This window comes from Varanus komodoensis, unplaced genomic scaffold (genome assembly GCF_004798865.1).
Source record: "Varanus komodoensis strain SLA01 unplaced genomic scaffold, ASM479886v1 scaffold22, whole genome shotgun sequence".
NCBI classification, from domain to species: Eukaryota; Metazoa; Chordata; class Lepidosauria; order Squamata; family Varanidae; genus Varanus; species Varanus komodoensis.
This window is the reverse complement of record NW_025335606.1, coordinates 9,107,599-9,124,887: the sequence shown is the minus strand read 5'-3', so window position 1 is coordinate 9,124,887 and position 17,289 is coordinate 9,107,599. Positions and strand designations below refer to the sequence as shown.

Genomic DNA, 17,289 nt, shown 5'->3' with positions numbered 1-17,289 from the left:
TTTGGGGACTGTTTTGTGGGGAATACTTTCCATTGTGTCCAGTTCTCTATGAGCAGAACTTAGTCCCATTAAGTGACAGTGTGGATTTCTGTGAGGTGGTGGAAGGATGCAGCACTGATCGATTCAAAGACTGGAACTGAGCAGACCATTGGTAGGTTTTTCATAAGATGTGGCATCCCATAAGATGTGGCATCCCTGCGTGCATACTAATTTTCTATATTATTCTTTCCCCCCTTTCTCTCATAGGTCTAATGTGATTGCTTTTGTAAACATAACATTTATATGATACAACCTCTGATCATGCGGGGAGGTACATCCACTCAAAATAATCTAAATTGCAAAAAGATGGCCATAGAGTTTTTCCTGAAATATATTCACATACTTTAGGTAGATTTGCATTGTAAGCTGCATATCACATTTCACTTCAATCACTAACGTAACACACACACACACAGTGAAAGAGAGAGGGCAGGGGGTTTCTTACCAGACAAAACTCTGACTTCTGCTTCATTTCCAGTTCTTGAACTGGCAGGGTTTTTTGCAATGCATCGATAGATTCCACCATCCCCTGCTTGAATTCTACTGATTTGTAAAGATCCGGAAGGCAGGACTGCCACACGAGTATCCCCAGGGCTCAAAACCAGATCTTCCTGGTTTCTTTGCCAGTGGATTGAAGGCATGGGTTCTCCGACAACTTCACATTTTAACAAGACAGTGTCCCCCGTAAACGCTGTGATGGAATCTGTCTGGGATAGAAACCTCAGTGGGCCTGCAGAAAGAGAGGCAAAACAGCAATTAGAAAGGGCTCTGAACAACCTGTTTGTTTGTTCGTTTGTGTTCATGCTGGTATGCTTTCATGTGATTCAAATGTAAATTAGGTTAAATTATTTATTTAGTGTATTTGCAGCCTACTTTCCAGCCAAAATAATGGATTCTGAAATGAATTACAACTAAAAATACATTAAGATACAATTAAAAGAATAATGGGTGACATGTAAATCCAATAGCTGACATATAAATCCAATCTATTAAGCCAAAAGACTATAAATAAATAAATATGGCTTGTTCCTACAAAATATTCATTAAGGACTGAGTCAAATACATCAGATAGGAACAGATGTGATTCAAAGCCTCCTATTTTCAAAACAAACTGTAAAAATGTCAATGTTAGTAACTAAGGACACTCTTCAAAAATGGAGAGTCTGGAAATGAAGTCATAAGAGGAGGAGACTGAAAGAAGTGGATATGTTTAATCTGGAAAAGAATCAAGTAAGAGGAAACATGATACCAGCCTGCCAATATCTGAAGGACCATCATGCACAAGATAGGGTGAATTTGCTCTGTGGTCCAGAGGAAGGATTAGAACCATTGGAAGGATGTTGTTGGGAAGTAGTCGTCAGCCACTCATACGGAGTAACTGAACGGGATGAGATGTTTAAAAATGGAACATGCTACCTCTGCCTGAAACGGGCTTCTCTTAGCTGAGTAAGTAAAGTCTGCATGGTCATTTGCTAAAGATGATGTAACTGCATCCCGTACTTCAGATCTTACATTGAACAAAGGGGTTATTTATTTATTTAAAACATTTTTATCCTGTCTTATATCCAAGACAGATCTCTAGATGGCTTACAAAAGACAAAAAACGTAACAGCAGAATAAAGAAAACATGATCTTCAATATATAAAAATATACAGTAAAAAACCTTTCAACCATTAAAATACTGAGTGAATAAGAAGGTCTCGACCTGGTGCCAAAATGAATATGGCCTTTGTGCCAGGTAGCTACTGATCTAGCGTCTTTCAAAGAGGGCTCCTGGGGAAGGACTCAGCTGAAGCTCTCAAAGTTTAGGCAGGTGTATACGGAAGGAGATGTTCCTGCAGAAATCCAGACCCTAAACTGTTTAGGGCTTTATACAGCAATGTTGACAACTGAAATCAGGCCTGGACATCCATCAGTAACCTGTGAAGATGATATAGCACTGGCGTTATGTGGTCCCATCAGTCCTGGTATACAGTCCCATAGCTCTAATCTGTACCAATTTCAGTATCCAATTGGGTTGGACTGGGTGACCTATAAGATGCCTCCAGGGCTACAGTTCCATGAGTGCAGCACATGAGGACTTGCTGGGCTTTCAAGCTTGCCAGCTGGAGGTATGGGCAAGGTTACGGTCAGGCTGGCTGCCGTCTCACTGAGGTGGGAAAGCTGCTTGCAAAGCTCTCTGGAGGGGGACCAGTGCTCTAGAGAGCTCCACAAGAGCAATTTAGCAGCACTCAGCCCTTCGCCACTCCTGCTGTGCTGCCTGTGCAGGCACCTCACTCAGCATCCCTAGTGGGCTGGCTCTGGCCCCCCTGTCCTCCTTGTGGCCTCCTGTAGGCATTTCACCACTGTGGGAATAGACTGATGGAAGAGATGAGCCATTGTCTGGCTCCAGGAGACGTCTTCTGTGTTACTGCATAAAACCGGTCTCATTGGCCAGTCCTAGTGAGCAGTCTCGTGGCTCTATTCTGTACCAATTGAAGTGGTCAATGGGGTTGCACTGGATGACCTATAAGGTACCTTCCGGGACTACTATTCTACAAGTGCAACACATCAGGACTTCATCCAAGACCTTACTGGGATTTAAACCCTGCTGAGAATCCTACATGCAGACTCCTGAATCGGCAATCTTGCCTGGTGCTGTGAGTTTATAGAATATAAAGCCCGGACCTTTTCACATGCATTCCTGTGATAACAGATCTACTTCTTCATTTAACACTGCCTAGCAAAAGCAGAGTTTGCCAGGCACTCTGTTATTTCCTTCCTCTCGATGGGAAGAATCCATATAAGTATGCAAGCCAAGTAAATGACACAGGCTCAGAAGTTTAACAGCTCCCCACCCATGGAAATTTCAACATGAACTTGAAAAGCAGAACCATTAAACAGTTCCCCTTTTAACTTGCTTAAATAAATACAAAAATCAGAGTGGCATGCTTCTCTAAAGGACTGCAGAAAGCTGTTAAAAGGCCACCGCCCAATCAATATCTGCAATGAGGCATCCCGTAATGCTGTGGCAAAGGTGACTTAGAAAAGCAGAAAGGGGGAAATGCTTCTACCCTTCTATGCAAGCATGCAAGGAATGCATCTAAGCCATCAAAGGGAGATGCTTCTTTGGAGACCACAAGCCAACTCCAAAAATGATTTTCATAGAAAATCTCTCCCTGGCTGCCATCTTTAAAGAGATTGCATTACTATGTTACAATAAAGGAATCTCATAGTTAAGGACATTTCTGGTGTGATCCTTTTGTATATCTTCTAAGGAACGAGTCCTAATGACTTACCACCAACCCAATCAAGTATGTCTAGGAATAAGGAAAACATGTGGTAAAAAACAGTCTCTGTTAAATTGGCAGGTTTTGTCATAGATTTTGGCAACCTTGAAATCAAGAAGCAGATTATCTGATGCTCCATGCAAGAGCAAAGCCTCACAGAAGCCAGAACACAGATAACCTGTTGGCGCGATAGTCAACTCCCACAAGAGACGACAGAGTTAAATCCATCATAGGTTTGGGCTAAATATGTCCAGGTGTGAGTTGCAAACAAGCTAGTCAACAGTTGGATGAATCCAAAATCGCTATGATTAAATACATTAATCAGACTACCAATCACTCACCAGGGGCCAAACTTATTCTAAATGCTGGAAACGCTGAAGTAATTAAAAGGAAAAATAGTTGGTCATGGTATGTTGTTTATACATCAATGTCAACACTGGAAATCAGGCCAGGACTTCACTCAGTAACCAGTGAAGATTATGTAGCGCTGGCATTATGTGGTCCCATCAGTCCCATAGCTCTATTCTGTACCGATTGAAGCATCCAATTGGGTTTGATTGGATGACCTATAAGATGCCTCCAGGGCTACAATTCCATGAGGACTATGGCCTTAGATCATAGTGAGAAAGAAGAAATGCCTCTGTCTTTCTGAGAATACGTATTGTGCATTTCTTCATAGTGTTGACCACCTTTCCTCACGACAGAGAGGGTGCATCCCAGATGCTGTGATACATCTGGAAAACTTGAATTCCCGTGACTCTGCTTTGGAAATGAAACACTGAACTACAGTGTCTCAAAGGAAGGCCATTGACCATGACAGCTAAATTATACCTCCATGTTCTGAACTGACTTCCCACTCGATGACAGACACAGAGATCAAACAATAGGAGAAAACCCCAAAGGAGCAAGAAAGGGCATTAGAGGGATACGGGGTCTGGAGCAATTCATGTCTGAGGAACAGTTACAGAATTTGGGCTTTTCTAGCTTAAAGAAGGGGTGAGGAGGAGGGACCTGGTGAGGTGTAGATAGCTATGCTTGGTGGGGCAAAAGGGGCAGTATGTCTTATGATAAGATCATCCAGTAAAGCTGAATGATGGGAGAGTTGGGACAGATTATAGAAAGCCTACTTAACCCATTGCTTAGTTATATGGTGAAACTTGCTATTAGATTAAAATTAGATAACTTTGAAAGGGGATGAGGGGATCAAGATATTCCTAGAGCTATCAATGGCTATGAGTCCTGCTGAACACACGTTAACGGCAGTATCAGGGGCAGCAGGCCTGAATATCAGTTCCTGGAAAACATGAGTGGGAGAATGCAATTCCAGTTGTAAGACCTAGGATGAGCTCTTTCTCCACCTGAAGCAGGTGATGGAAGAGATGGGCCATTGTCTGGCTCCAACAGACCTCCTCTAGTGTTACTGTTCTTGTCCTCATGGGGATTGTGCATACAAGGAAGCATGCAAATCTTCCACCCTGTGTCATGGTCCAAGCATTCCCTCCCAGCAAGACAGACTCTGAGCATACACAAAGAGAGATGTTGAACCCTCTCTGCCCCACTTTACCCAAAGCTTTGCTTATGAACCCTTTGGGGCCTGTCTTGGAAAGGCGGGGTGCTGTGGAACTGGGTGTGCCTGCATTCCAAACTCTGAGCCCCCAGTTGGGCCAGCCTGCAGCTGTGATGACCGGCCCTTGCGTCCAGCTCCTCAGGAGGCTGGCATTCTCCATCCGGGAAGCTCCTCATTTCCAAATCTCCTCCCTCCAGATGTTTTTGTCCTTCTACAGGTGGGGTGAGTGGGCCCCATGGCTGTCCTTGCACTACTTTCATCCAGAGCAGGCTCAGGCTGGGACTGAGAGACTGAGGCTGCAGCTGCAGACCTGTCCATTCCAACAACAGTTCCATTACCAGAGTCTGAGCTCTGGGCCCCGTCTGGGAAAACTAACTCCCCTTCACCCCGACTCTGAGCTATCCGTCCCACCAGAACGGTCAGCTTCTCGTGCACACCTGAGAAGCTCGCCGGAGAGGGTGTACACGACACCCCGTCAGAACATCTAGGCCTCGTTCCCACCCCTGTGAGCAGGAAGTGCGCATTCTGCTCTCACATTTGCTACCATGGAACCACACAACCACTCACCCTTCCTCCTTGGCTTCTCTCTCGTAATGTGTGGTGCTGCTCAGACTTGTTTAGCGGGTTCAGCTCCGTGAACGGAGGTGACCCTCAAGAAGCAAAGTGTTCCTCAGCTCAACTTTGCAGCATGCTTTTGTCCTGCCAGGAAAGGTTGCCCCCCAGTCAGGGTCTCGGATCAAACCCACCACACCTGCTTCTAAGTTATCATCAAAAAATGGCGTGCGCACTTGGTTTGCCTTACAGCTGGTTGGCAGCCTATCAAGATCCCCTTCTCCCTACACATAGACTAATTATTAAGTAATTAAAGTTCATTAAATAAAAAAGGGCTTATCATTGGGGGGGACAGACCTTGGGGTCTGCAGCCTGTGTATGCCTATTAAATATTCAGCAATTTAGTCCCGGCAAAATCCCTGGAGGAGGAATGCTTGAAAATGCTTTGTTTGTTTCAAATTAAAGTCTGCAAGGTTATTTAACAGAAAGGAAAGACCCGTTTCCCCCCTTGTCCCCTCCCCTCGCTCCCTCCTCTTTCAATTTACGCAACAGCTGAAGGGCAGAGAACCAAAGTAATGGAAAGGAGCTATTTGCTTCCGTTTGGTTCAGATAGCACCAAAGGGAATGAGCAGCCGCCAACCTCCAAAGTCAAATATGCTGCTACCTTTCTCGAAATCTAGCTCAGTCTCTTCCCTGTTGTGGGGGTTTGGTTGGGCCCCAACAGGTTCAATATTTACAGGCATGTCATGACCTATAAGGACCCCTGTGCCTTGGGGCAGGGCCACTTTAAAGACCCCGTTTCTATCATTCAAGGCTGCCAGGTCCTTAACATCTTTTGGGCTGGTCCAAGACTGCTACCATGTGAGGGATATTTGGTTGCAATTTGCATGAGAACTTTCAGTGGCCACTTGCAGGCCATGGAAATCTCCTCTCTGCTTTCCTTCCAGCAGCAGGCAAAAAAGGTTTATTCCAGAAGGTCTTTAGCTTGTAGGAAGAACAGTATGCTGAATGCTGCTTTTATTATGTAATTCTTCTGATTTCATTGTACATTAATGTGTTTGCTTGTTCCAATCCATTCTAAATGGTTTCTGTAAGCCACCCGGAGTGCCATTTTTTTTTGTACAAAGGCAGGGTATAAATCGAGCAAGTCAATGAATGTGGAAACTAACTCAGGATGTGGAAAGAGGATGAGGGAGATGAGTTTATCACCCACTTTGGTGAATCCCAGTGCAGGGGAGGAACTTCCAGATGTGCATTTGATGGGAAGCTGTGTCCTTCTGGTAGCTGACCTGGGTCAGACAGAGATGGGATAGAAGGAACTTCACCTAAAGAACTAATAATCTTGATGAAACCGAGACTGACAGATCTGTTCATATCTAGTCCCACTGAGGGTGTAAGGTACTCTGTATTTTAGTGTATCCTCTCCAAAATTGTATTCCGTATGGTGCTCTCCCCATATCTTCTGTAACGTACTTATGTGCCTCTTACAGAAGATACAGGGGAGGCACATAAGGAAGGAGAGGCTCCTTCAGAGTGTGCATATAAATGTGCATATGACTTCCAAGTGGCTGGAGAACAGCACTTGTGAAAGGGACCTCGGGGTGCTGGTTGACTGCAGGCTAAACATGAGTCAGCAGTGTGATGCGGTGGCCAAGAGGGTGAACGCCACCCTTGGTCGCATAGCCAGAAGTGTGGCTTCTAGATCAAGAGAGGTATTACTACCACTCTATATGACTCTGGTGCACCCACAACTGGAGTATTGTGCTCCTCATTACAGAAAGGATCTAGCCAAGTTAGAGTCAGTGCAGGCCACAAGGTTGGTGGTCGGTTTGCAGGAGATGGGGTATGAGGCGAGATTGCGGGAACTGGGTCTCTTCAGCCTGGAGAAGAGGAGACTCCGAGGGGATCTGTTGGCGACATACAGGTATGTGAGGGGATGTCACATGGAGGTGGTTAGAGGCCTGTTCTCCCCTGCAGAGGAAGGCAGGACGAGCTCCAACGGAGCCAAGCTCAGGGAGCCAAGGTTCCATTTGGATTCCAGGAAGCACTTCCTGGCAGTCAGGACCCCGAGGGTGTGGAATGGGCTTCCATGAGAGGTCGTTGAGGCCCCATTGGTGTGGGTGTTCAAAGACAGGCTGGACGTCCACATGGTGGGCATGTTGTGAGTGGAGCCAGCTGGAGCCAGGGGTCAGACTAGATGGCCCGGGAGACCCCTTCTGACTTGCTCTGTTTCTATGTTTCCAAAGCCAAAAAGATTGTGTAGTCCTATTTTAGCCTTGCAGAGACTGCAAAGTGTGGCTTTATCATGTCCTCTATCAAATTATTTCCTGGTGCTGCATGATCTGGGGTTAGGCATCCCTCCCATGCACACATGTGGTACATTTAGTACCTGGGACCAAATCCTGATGGAATCGCTTACACTTTCTTCCTGATAGAACTGAAATCTTGAAAAATCATGGAAGTATTTCTCACTGCATCTTTTCTTAAATATATAATTCTTGTGCACCATTAGACAATTGATGCACCCCACTGAGAATGTTTCAGAAAATTAGCTGTCTGCTGTAGGGAAAGGATTCTGCATTCAGCGCTAAATCTAGTTCAGAACTAATGAATGCAAACATTGTGTGAATTGGCAGTTCCAAGTCCTGGAGGGATAGAATACAGAAGTAACAGAATAGAACCTGGACTTTAGCGCACTCTTAAATAAATAGAACTTAAAAGTGGGGCTAATTTATAGAAGGGACAATGGTCTAAATAGTTTCTTTCCAGTTGATACAACTCTCATCTATTGAAAAACAATAAGCAGGAAATCCCAGTGGAACTAATAATGTTGATGAAAAGGTTCAAGTAAATCTGTTTCCAGAAAGAAAATCTCTGTGATTCAGACATCTGATTTAGAAGAACCTACTGGGAGAAAATTGGTGTTAATTATATACATTTAAGAAACTCTCTTTTAATGGAAAGCTAGGGCAGTTATCTCACCACAAGCAAAAAAGAAGGAGAGATGTGAGCTTATTTTTATCACACTTCTTACTGTGATTTACCTGATGTGTATGTTCTATATAATGGAACGAGTTCCAGTGCAATTTACACCATTGAAAGATGCCTATCATTTCTACATTAAAAGAAACAAACAAAAAAGGAAAAATGCTACATTGGCAAGAGTCAAGGATGAGAATCTTAAAACACATCTTCCTGAAAACAAATAATTTATATAATTAGCCCAGAATACACCTGCCATTGAATTTTGCATAAAACATCATTCAAAGTAAAGTAACATGGAGACCAGCAGATCTGTTTGCAGAAATGTTGAAGGAATTCCAAAATGTTTTAATGAGAGGTATAAAATAGACAGGTAGAGAGGCCTTCTAAACATCATCCAAAATTGTGATGGAGATTCCGTTTCTTCTGATGCCATTGCTACAATTGCTCAGAAGAGGACAAGACATAATTCTCCTCTAGTTCATCGCTATAAGCTTCCGGAATGTGACCCATAGATGGGATTATAGAGCAGAGACAGACGAATCCACTGGTCTGGCATTCTGCCAAGCTCAAACTCCTTAAATCACAAGATCTTCCTGTCTCATGTATGTTTACAGAAATGTTGAAGTTGGCAAATTCTCATCAAAAACAACTGGTCTAAGGCCATACTACTCTGAAAGCACCCGATCGCATCTAAAAACAACCTGAAGCTTTTTTTTTTTTTTTGGTACATTTGCATCACCTATATTCTACAGGTACATCTGTCCCCAACACAGAAATGATCATATTATACCTTCCTGCCATATAATTGTTAAAGATAAAAAGCCCTCCAGGGGAAAGGGGTAGCAACCTTAATTCAACACAAGCATTGCTGAATAACCCAAGGATTCAAATCCATGCTTCCAAGAGGCAAGCACTCAAAGACTGGACCTGGATGGGAGTCCATTTTGGTTTCTCCCATAACCATTTAGATTGTCCAGTTATTTTAACCCTGTATTTGAAGAACCTCCAGAATTTGAGTATTAAAAAAAGTGAAAAACAAACTGGAACTAAATTTTCATCCATTTCACTTGTAGAGCCTGGAGTCAGGGAAAAACAACAGAATCATGCCAATGGAGAGAGAGTAATCCAGCTCAAGAATGGGGGCTTTTATAGGGCTGGGGGTGACAATGTGCCACGGAGTCATTTCAGTACATTTTAAATCAAGATATACCTAGTTTGTATATTTTGGACTGAATGCAATCTCTGACTGAAACCCTAATTCCTTTGAATTTGCAGTATGATTTGATTGTGTTTGTTTGAAGGAGAAACCATGACCCATGACAGACTGAATTGTTGGTCAACATGATTGTACAATTAGCAGAAGGACTTGGAGAAGTCTGAGCAGTTGAAATAAGCTACGAAAATATTTAGCATTGTTATTATTATGAAAAGTTATGTTCTGCATCAGGACATATATTAGCACCAAAAGACCTAAGCTTACTGTAACCAGTTATTTTCATTATGTTGATTATTCTTTTGCACTTTTATATTTAAGTTTTACCTTATACACAAATAAACAAATAAAATGTTGACTGAAGGACAGCATATGCATTTGGTAAGGGACACATAAATGGACTGTCATACTTGAGACACTAACCCCAAAATTTAGAACCTTCTATCTTTCACATGGGCCTGCAGGTGGCGCAGTGGTTTAAACCGCTGTGCTGCTGGGCTGGTTGATCGAGAGGTCGCCAATTCGAATCTTTACAACGGGGTGAGTTCCCATTGCTCCGTCCCAGCCCCTGCCAACCTTGCAGTTTGAAAACATGCAAATGCAAGTGGATAAAAAGGTACCACTTCGGTGGGCAGGTAACAGTGTTCCGTGCACTTTGGTGTTTATGCACGGTGGTCTCCACATGACCATGGAGACTGTCTGCAGACAAACGCTGGCTCCCTTGCCTAGGAAAAGGAGATGAGCACCACCCGCTAGAGTCAGGCAGGACTGGACGTAACGTCAAGGGGAAACCTTTACCTTTATCTTTACCTTTCACATGGCCTGCCATACCTCTAGATGCATTTTGAGAGTTACTTTCTACCTCCACATCTTTCTTGTGAGCACTTGTCAGGCATACTCCAATGGGCACAACCCTTCCTTCTCCCCCATAGTTTAATTTGTTTCAGCTTCATTTGTCAGGATCCTGGCGTGGATTCATGTAGAAGAGAGGCATGCGTGAGAGGCAGCGTGGTTGAGTGTGGGACTGGGAATCAGGAAATCTGGCTCCTGGTTCTCACTCAGCCATGGAGCTCACTACAGACTCCCAACCCAACTTACAACACAAAGTTGTTGTGGGGATGAGACTTGGAGAAGAAAGAGAATTATGTAAGCTACCTTGAGTTCCTTGGAAGAAAAGAAGGTGGGATATAAATATAATAAAATAAACAAACAAAACCTGGTGACAGCAAACTGGGACGGCTGAAGAGGGCATTTTATTCACCACTGAAAGATTCCAGTCAAGCATGAACTTAGGAATCTTCTTTTGAGCCCCAGAGACTGATCATCCGCTCATGTTCCCATCTCTCTCTTTCCCTTTCTTGCTACCTCTTCAGCTCCATTAGTGATGTGCAAACTGCTCTCAATTTGACCTGGAATTGGGTTGGCAGCTACAGGCAGTGTTAGAGAATGCTTCTGGGGGAAATGAAGGTTTATTCATAATACACTTGTGTATTACAAATGTGTATTCCAAAGCATGTAATTACACGGTTGGGAAACATCTCTCTTTTCCTGCTCCTGGTTTCCTGTTTGTGCTCCTTTATCCCCCAGATGTTTTCTCAGTGGTGATGCTTCATCAGTGCAAGTATAACACTACAAAACAAGATGTCTATGAGGTAATTTGGGAACTGCCAATGCTGCCATCTACATGACTATTGGATGTAGCCCTTGCTAAGTTCAACAGGACTTCCGGTTGGGAGAATGAGGAACGTTAGGACTGTTATATGTAAGTTTATGTTAGAAGTAAGTTCCCGTACTTCAGAGTTGATTAGCTCTCTCTGGTTCTTCTTTCAGACCTGTGTTTTCCCACTTGTTTGAGCAGGGGGAGTGTAGATTTTTCAAAAATGTAAAATCTATTCTGGCTAGCTTTTGCCAGAAGTTTCTTCTGGTTTGGGATCCACTCATCAGTGGAATTCGATTTGCACAAATGTGTGCTTGGACAACTTGGCGCTCCCCAAAAAGGCCAGCAAGGCATATTTTAGCCTATTGGGGAATTGCAGGGTGCTTTCATTTTATTCCTGTGTCTAAATTGGCATAAAATTCTGGATCTTATACCTTTCATATACACTAGTCCACAGAATATGCCACACTGCTGCAGAATCCATGGTTTGGATTCTTAGAAATTGGAATCATTTGTGTCTGTTGAGGATTTTTCTGATATCCCTACTCTCCATTCAGTAAAGCATGATAGTGCATTTTTAAATGCACATTTTAAAGATACATTATTTAAAGTACACATTTGAAAAAGTGTGCAGTTTCCCCCCAGTAAGCCACGAAAATCTTATCAATAAAAGTATGCAGGAGATTTTAAAATTAAAGAACAGCAATGCAAATATTTAAAAGTGTGATTAAAATGCACATTTTAAATTGTACATTTTTAGCATTCTGCATTTGTGGATGTGAGCACAAGCTCTAGAATTAGTTTTTTGAGAACAGGCAGTCCCAATCATGGTTGCAAAGGTGGAATTTCTGAGTGATTTGCAAACTGTAACAAAGTTCTTACTCATGGGGCTAATGGGGTTTGCTTCCAGGAATGCAGCAGGAGATTGGATCTCTCTTTCTCCAGAGAAAGAATTAGTACCAATAAGCCAGAGGAACCTAGTGAATCCTGAAGGAATCATTCATCATCATCACATCATCATCACCACCACCACCACCACCATGACTGCCTTTTTTGTTTTCAAAATTTTTATTCTTTTCTACACTCTAAACAAATAATTATTCCAAAGACTTCAGACATACTGAGTACAAAATCTTATTCTCTCTACAATTACTATGTATTTCAGCCCTAATTGAAATTCCATTTATCTAGCCAATGGTTTAAAAAAGTGCCATATTTGGTAGCACACCACCACTGCATTTTTATACTGCCCACAGCCAATTGGGCTCTTTGGGTGCTTACAAATTTAAGTATAAAATACAAAATAAAAAACTATACAGTGAAGTAAAATGAATAGTACAACAATATAAAAGCAACACTAACGTAACACTAGGCCCACGATAACCCAATACCCAAAGCAACAGCAAATGGGTGCCAAACAGCTGATGCCCTTCAGCTAACAGCTGGCACAGCTGGATGGAAAGCTGCCTCATTTCCACCTCTGCTCTGCCAATGTGGGTGCAGCAACTGCGCCCCTTTCTTCCTCTCCCCAGCACCAAGGCCCTCACCTCTCGATGTTGGAGGGGGCTTGGTGGCAGGCAGTGGGGCAGCAGAGGCTGTTCAGCAGCAAGCAGGGGAAGCTCTTGGACCATCCACTGATGCAGGTCCATCAACCACTCCCTCACAAGCATTTCCAGAGCAAGGCAGATCTCCCGAGCCTGCAGAAAGGAACGCTGCCGACCTTCCCTATTCCTGGGAATACTGCCAGAAGCACCTCTTCCTGTTGAGCGAGTGGAAGGTTTCCCAATCCAGTGGGAGAAAAAAGGCTTGGCTAAACATCAGGGCCGAAGAGTACGAGCTACTTGACCATGGAACAGGCCAGCTCAGGCAGTGATGGGCTCCTTTCCTGGAAATGTTTAAGCAGAGGCTGGATGGCATCAGGGATGCTTTAGCTGCATTCTGCACTGCAGATCCTGCAATTGGGGTCCATCCCAAATCAAGCCAGAACTTGCCCTGGAAGCAACAATGATGAAACTGAGGCTTCCTCAGTTTGGACACATCATGAGAAGGCAAGACTAAGGGAAGTGATAATGCCGGAGAAAGGCAAAGGTCAAGGAGGAGGAGAAGGAGGAACCATGATATAGTTCATTTCCAGAAAGGAAGCCAACCGTCTTCAGTTCGCAAGATCTGAACAAGTTTGTGAAGGACAAGGTATTTTGGAGGGTATCCATACATAGGGATGCCATAAGTCAGAGATGACTTGATGACATGTAAAAACAACACCACAAATGAGCTCCACATTTCTTCAAACTTTAAGAGTGCATGAATAATTCACAACCATTACATTTGGCACAGCATTCCCATAAATTTAGACTTTATTTCAAGAGGTGAGAAATAAATTCCTTTTGTGTACTAGTAAGCCTTAGTGTGAGGCTATTTATTCAAAGAAGGAAGAACTCATAGAGATGAACAGCAGTCTGCTTGGAAAACTTGGCACTGATTGGAGTCTTCGGGAATTCTGCAGGGAAGTGTCAGTTTACGCATAGGTGACTGAGATAGAGACAAGCTGTACCTATTACAAATATAATGTTACCTGGGTAGGCCTGAGTTCAAAGCCCTGTAGCAAGCACCTTCCCCAGGTGAGAGTAGCAAAGGTGGTAGGAAATGAGGAAATGTTCAGGGGGTAATAAGTATGATATAGACCAATGGCCTGACTTAAGTTAAGGTGCCCTCCTTTATTCCACATATTCATTCTAAGACAGGACATGATCCCAACTGCAGTATATTGAATCATAAACAAGAAAAAAAAACTAACAAGAAGAAAAATGCTGATTGTATTAAATTTTGGCTAGAACACAGATGCCTTGAGGATGCTTTAAACTGAAATACTACTTTTCCAGCCTCTAATATTTTCCATAATTGAAAATATTTTCAATATTTTCCCTGATGAAGATTATATTCTCATGACTGAACTACCTGAAATGATTTAGCTGTTAAAAAGAGCTCAACCAAAGTATACACACTAGACTTTGCACTACTTAGAGTAGACTCACTGAAATTAATGGAACTTAAGTTAGAATACCATTGGATAGAATCTATTTTAATTGCCCCCAAACTTTAGCTGTAATCTGAGAGAGCAAGAGAGCAGGGCTGTACAGCTGTGCTTTATCACATTCTATATCAGATTTGGGTTGGATTCCTGCAAAAAACAGAGTCTAGAAAATAAATCTAAGTTTTTTTTCACTTTAATTCTGCATTGTTGACTTGCTTTAGTACGTAACCAATGAACATAAACTTTGCCTTTTCTGGTTGACTATTTATGCTGCAAGCAAAATAACTTTCATTTGTGAATCGGACAGTTCCACAGTTAGTTTCATGCTGCCCTACCCCCCCCCCTTTTTTAAATTATTTTTAAAAATCTTGGCTTTCAAGTGTTCTAGCAAAAGTGTGGGTTTTTTTTGAGTAGTTGCCCCCTAGAAAAGCTGCCATATTTGAGTAGTTGTCCCCTGAGAGCATTGAAAATGATGAAATGTAGCAATTTGTTGTTTGTAGTGAAAAGGGAACAGTAAAAATGCTAACCATAAATTAGCACAGATTATATGAACTTAAGCTCATGAATGTCAAGGAACCAAAACATAGGTGACCTTTCTCCAGATTGTGAGCACACATGCTCTTCTGGTTTATTTAAGAGGGCCAATTAGAAAGTTGTAGAATAGAAATGTGTACACATTTCCAAAAAGGAGTCAGCAAATATTCAGATCTATATTGATTTTAAAAAACATATGATTAGGGAATGCTACATTTATGGAACAATGCCAGGTAAGTTACCATAAACTAGTCTGCAAATTTAGGGGAATTGTCTCATCAGTCATCCAAACAATCATGAAAAGAGGACAGCCATCCTCCAGAGCTCAAGACAAATACAAAGTTTATAGATTAGAAATGATGCTAAGTTTGGAACAAGGACCTGGGCATGAGAAACGCTCGTTTCAGAGGGTGGCCAAGTGTGCCATTTTTTTGTGCTTGAGATCCCTTAAATTTGCTTCTTTTGGACTAGGTATCACCGTTTGTGCAAACTGTGATTTGGGAGGGGGGTATTGGGAGGGGGGTATTGAAATGTGTGTGCATGGTGAACTTTTTTGTTATTAGTGAATTGTGCATGATCGCAAGTCTGCCTGGCTGCTTCCTAGCCATGGGGAGACATATTCCCCTCCTGTAAATATCCTTGACGGTGTCAAGGTTATTGTAGGAAATAGGTCACTGCTTCTGTATCTCAGGCTTCAAAGTCTATTGAATTGGGTTCTGGTTCAGAAGAGAGGCAGACAGAAGCCGCAGCTTAATTGACAAGGCCAGTAGGCCAAACAAAAGCCAAATACTAATGAGAATCCAGCAGTTTAATATTCAGTGGGAACGTCTAGCAAGCAACCTGAGTTTAGTGGAGGGAGACCCAGTATGCTTGCTTAGTCCAATCATATAGTGCCAGGGCAGATCGGCTGAGAAGTCTCCAATAATCCAAGAGAGTTGTCCTTAGGCAGTATGATCACCCTGAAGGTTGGGTTAGCTCTTTTCCCCTTGGAAGGCATCATCAGAGGCACTCACTTTGGAACCAGCTTCATACCATCATGCTGCGTTTCGCTAATGGCCAGTGTCCTCTTATTGAATTCATAATGAATTCTAATTCTTCCTAATAAAGTTAATTGGGGTTGAAAAATGCCGGTGACTGAGATGGATTTCTAATGTGGGCGCTGAGAAAGAAAGGGGGACAACAGCATCTTCAGGAGAATTCTGGGCCCTATAGAACAGATTTTGTTAACCCTTAAGAGGCCAGGCCCTGGCCCTTAAACACCTTAACAGGCCAAATACACCTGAATATAATGCCCACTGGAAAAGAAGGAATATAGGAGTGCAGGGCCAAACCAGCCACTGCAGAATATAAGATCCTGGAAAAGGGCGTAACCACCTGGAACCTTCAACAGATGCACTCAGTCTAGCGGGGATGTTGCCCAGTAACATTCAGTCCTGGTACAGATAGGCAAGAAATTCATTTGAACCTGTGCTGAACCTGAAATTCCATTATCCTTTGCAATTAATAGTGCACCAAATTTTGTGACGGGATGCTTCAGTCAAGATATGTCTAAAATAAGGTCTATGCTTGAGGAAAGTGTATGCAAAATAATGCATATTCAGGAAAATAACATACAAAGAATGTGCAGCGTATTAGAGGAAGTTAATTGCAAAATACATGTATTTTGTATGAACATCTGTACAGATTTTCATGTACACATTTGAAAAACAATCAAGTTAATATGAGAAAGGATGAATTGAATTTATGGCTGGAAGCAATGGAGAAAAACAAAACTGACAGATTCGTCTATCCATTCCTGGTTGAACTTTCTTCCCCACTCACTTTAGATCAAACATTTCTAAGAATGATTTCATTTAGGTTTGAGGATCTCGACTGCCATCATTTGCTGTTTTAAATCCAGAGGTGTCCTGACTTTGACTGGCATGAGCTATTTCTCACATGGTTATCAGTTCTATAGTTTATTAAAATTTCTTTAATCTTGTTAATCTTGGGATAAACTGCTAACACTTTTAATCTCATGATTGATGTAGAACAGTCTTCTTTCATTGATTTCTGTTCCATGTCTGGTACATATTAACTGTAGCAGGTTTGATCATCATTCTGACCACCACATCTAAATGTGCAGTTACCTACTCTGGACTGAAGAACATAACATGCTGAAATCCAAACTTCATAGTATGTTCCTCCCAGAAAACAGGTTCTCAGAGGTCTGATGTCTTAGAACCAAACTAAATGTTCTCCTAACCACATCCCAGAAATATTTCATGAAAAAATGCATGGTTTTCCAGAAAGATTTTTAAACGAATAATAATAATGGCAAGTTCATGCAGCAATGGCACGAGGACATCCAACAATCGCTAGTCCATTTAGATCTGGCTGCTGAACCATTTCAACTGGCACAAAAGCAAGACAGAAACTGAGGAAGCAATAGGCAAGGGTAGA

The 17,289-nt window shown here is 42.5% G+C and overlaps 1 protein-coding gene across 1 annotated transcript in view; it reads right to left on the bottom strand.

Annotated features, from left to right (window-relative positions):
- The window catches only part of DCC (DCC netrin 1 receptor), a 647,852-nt gene that overhangs the window by 534,190 nt on the left and 96,373 nt on the right, over window positions 1-17,289 (bottom strand). The window contains exon 3 of the mRNA XM_044431047.1: window positions 485-769. Coding sequence (XP_044286982.1) covers window positions 485-769 — 285 coding nt within the window. The remainder of the gene's footprint in view (window positions 1-484; window positions 770-17,289) is intronic.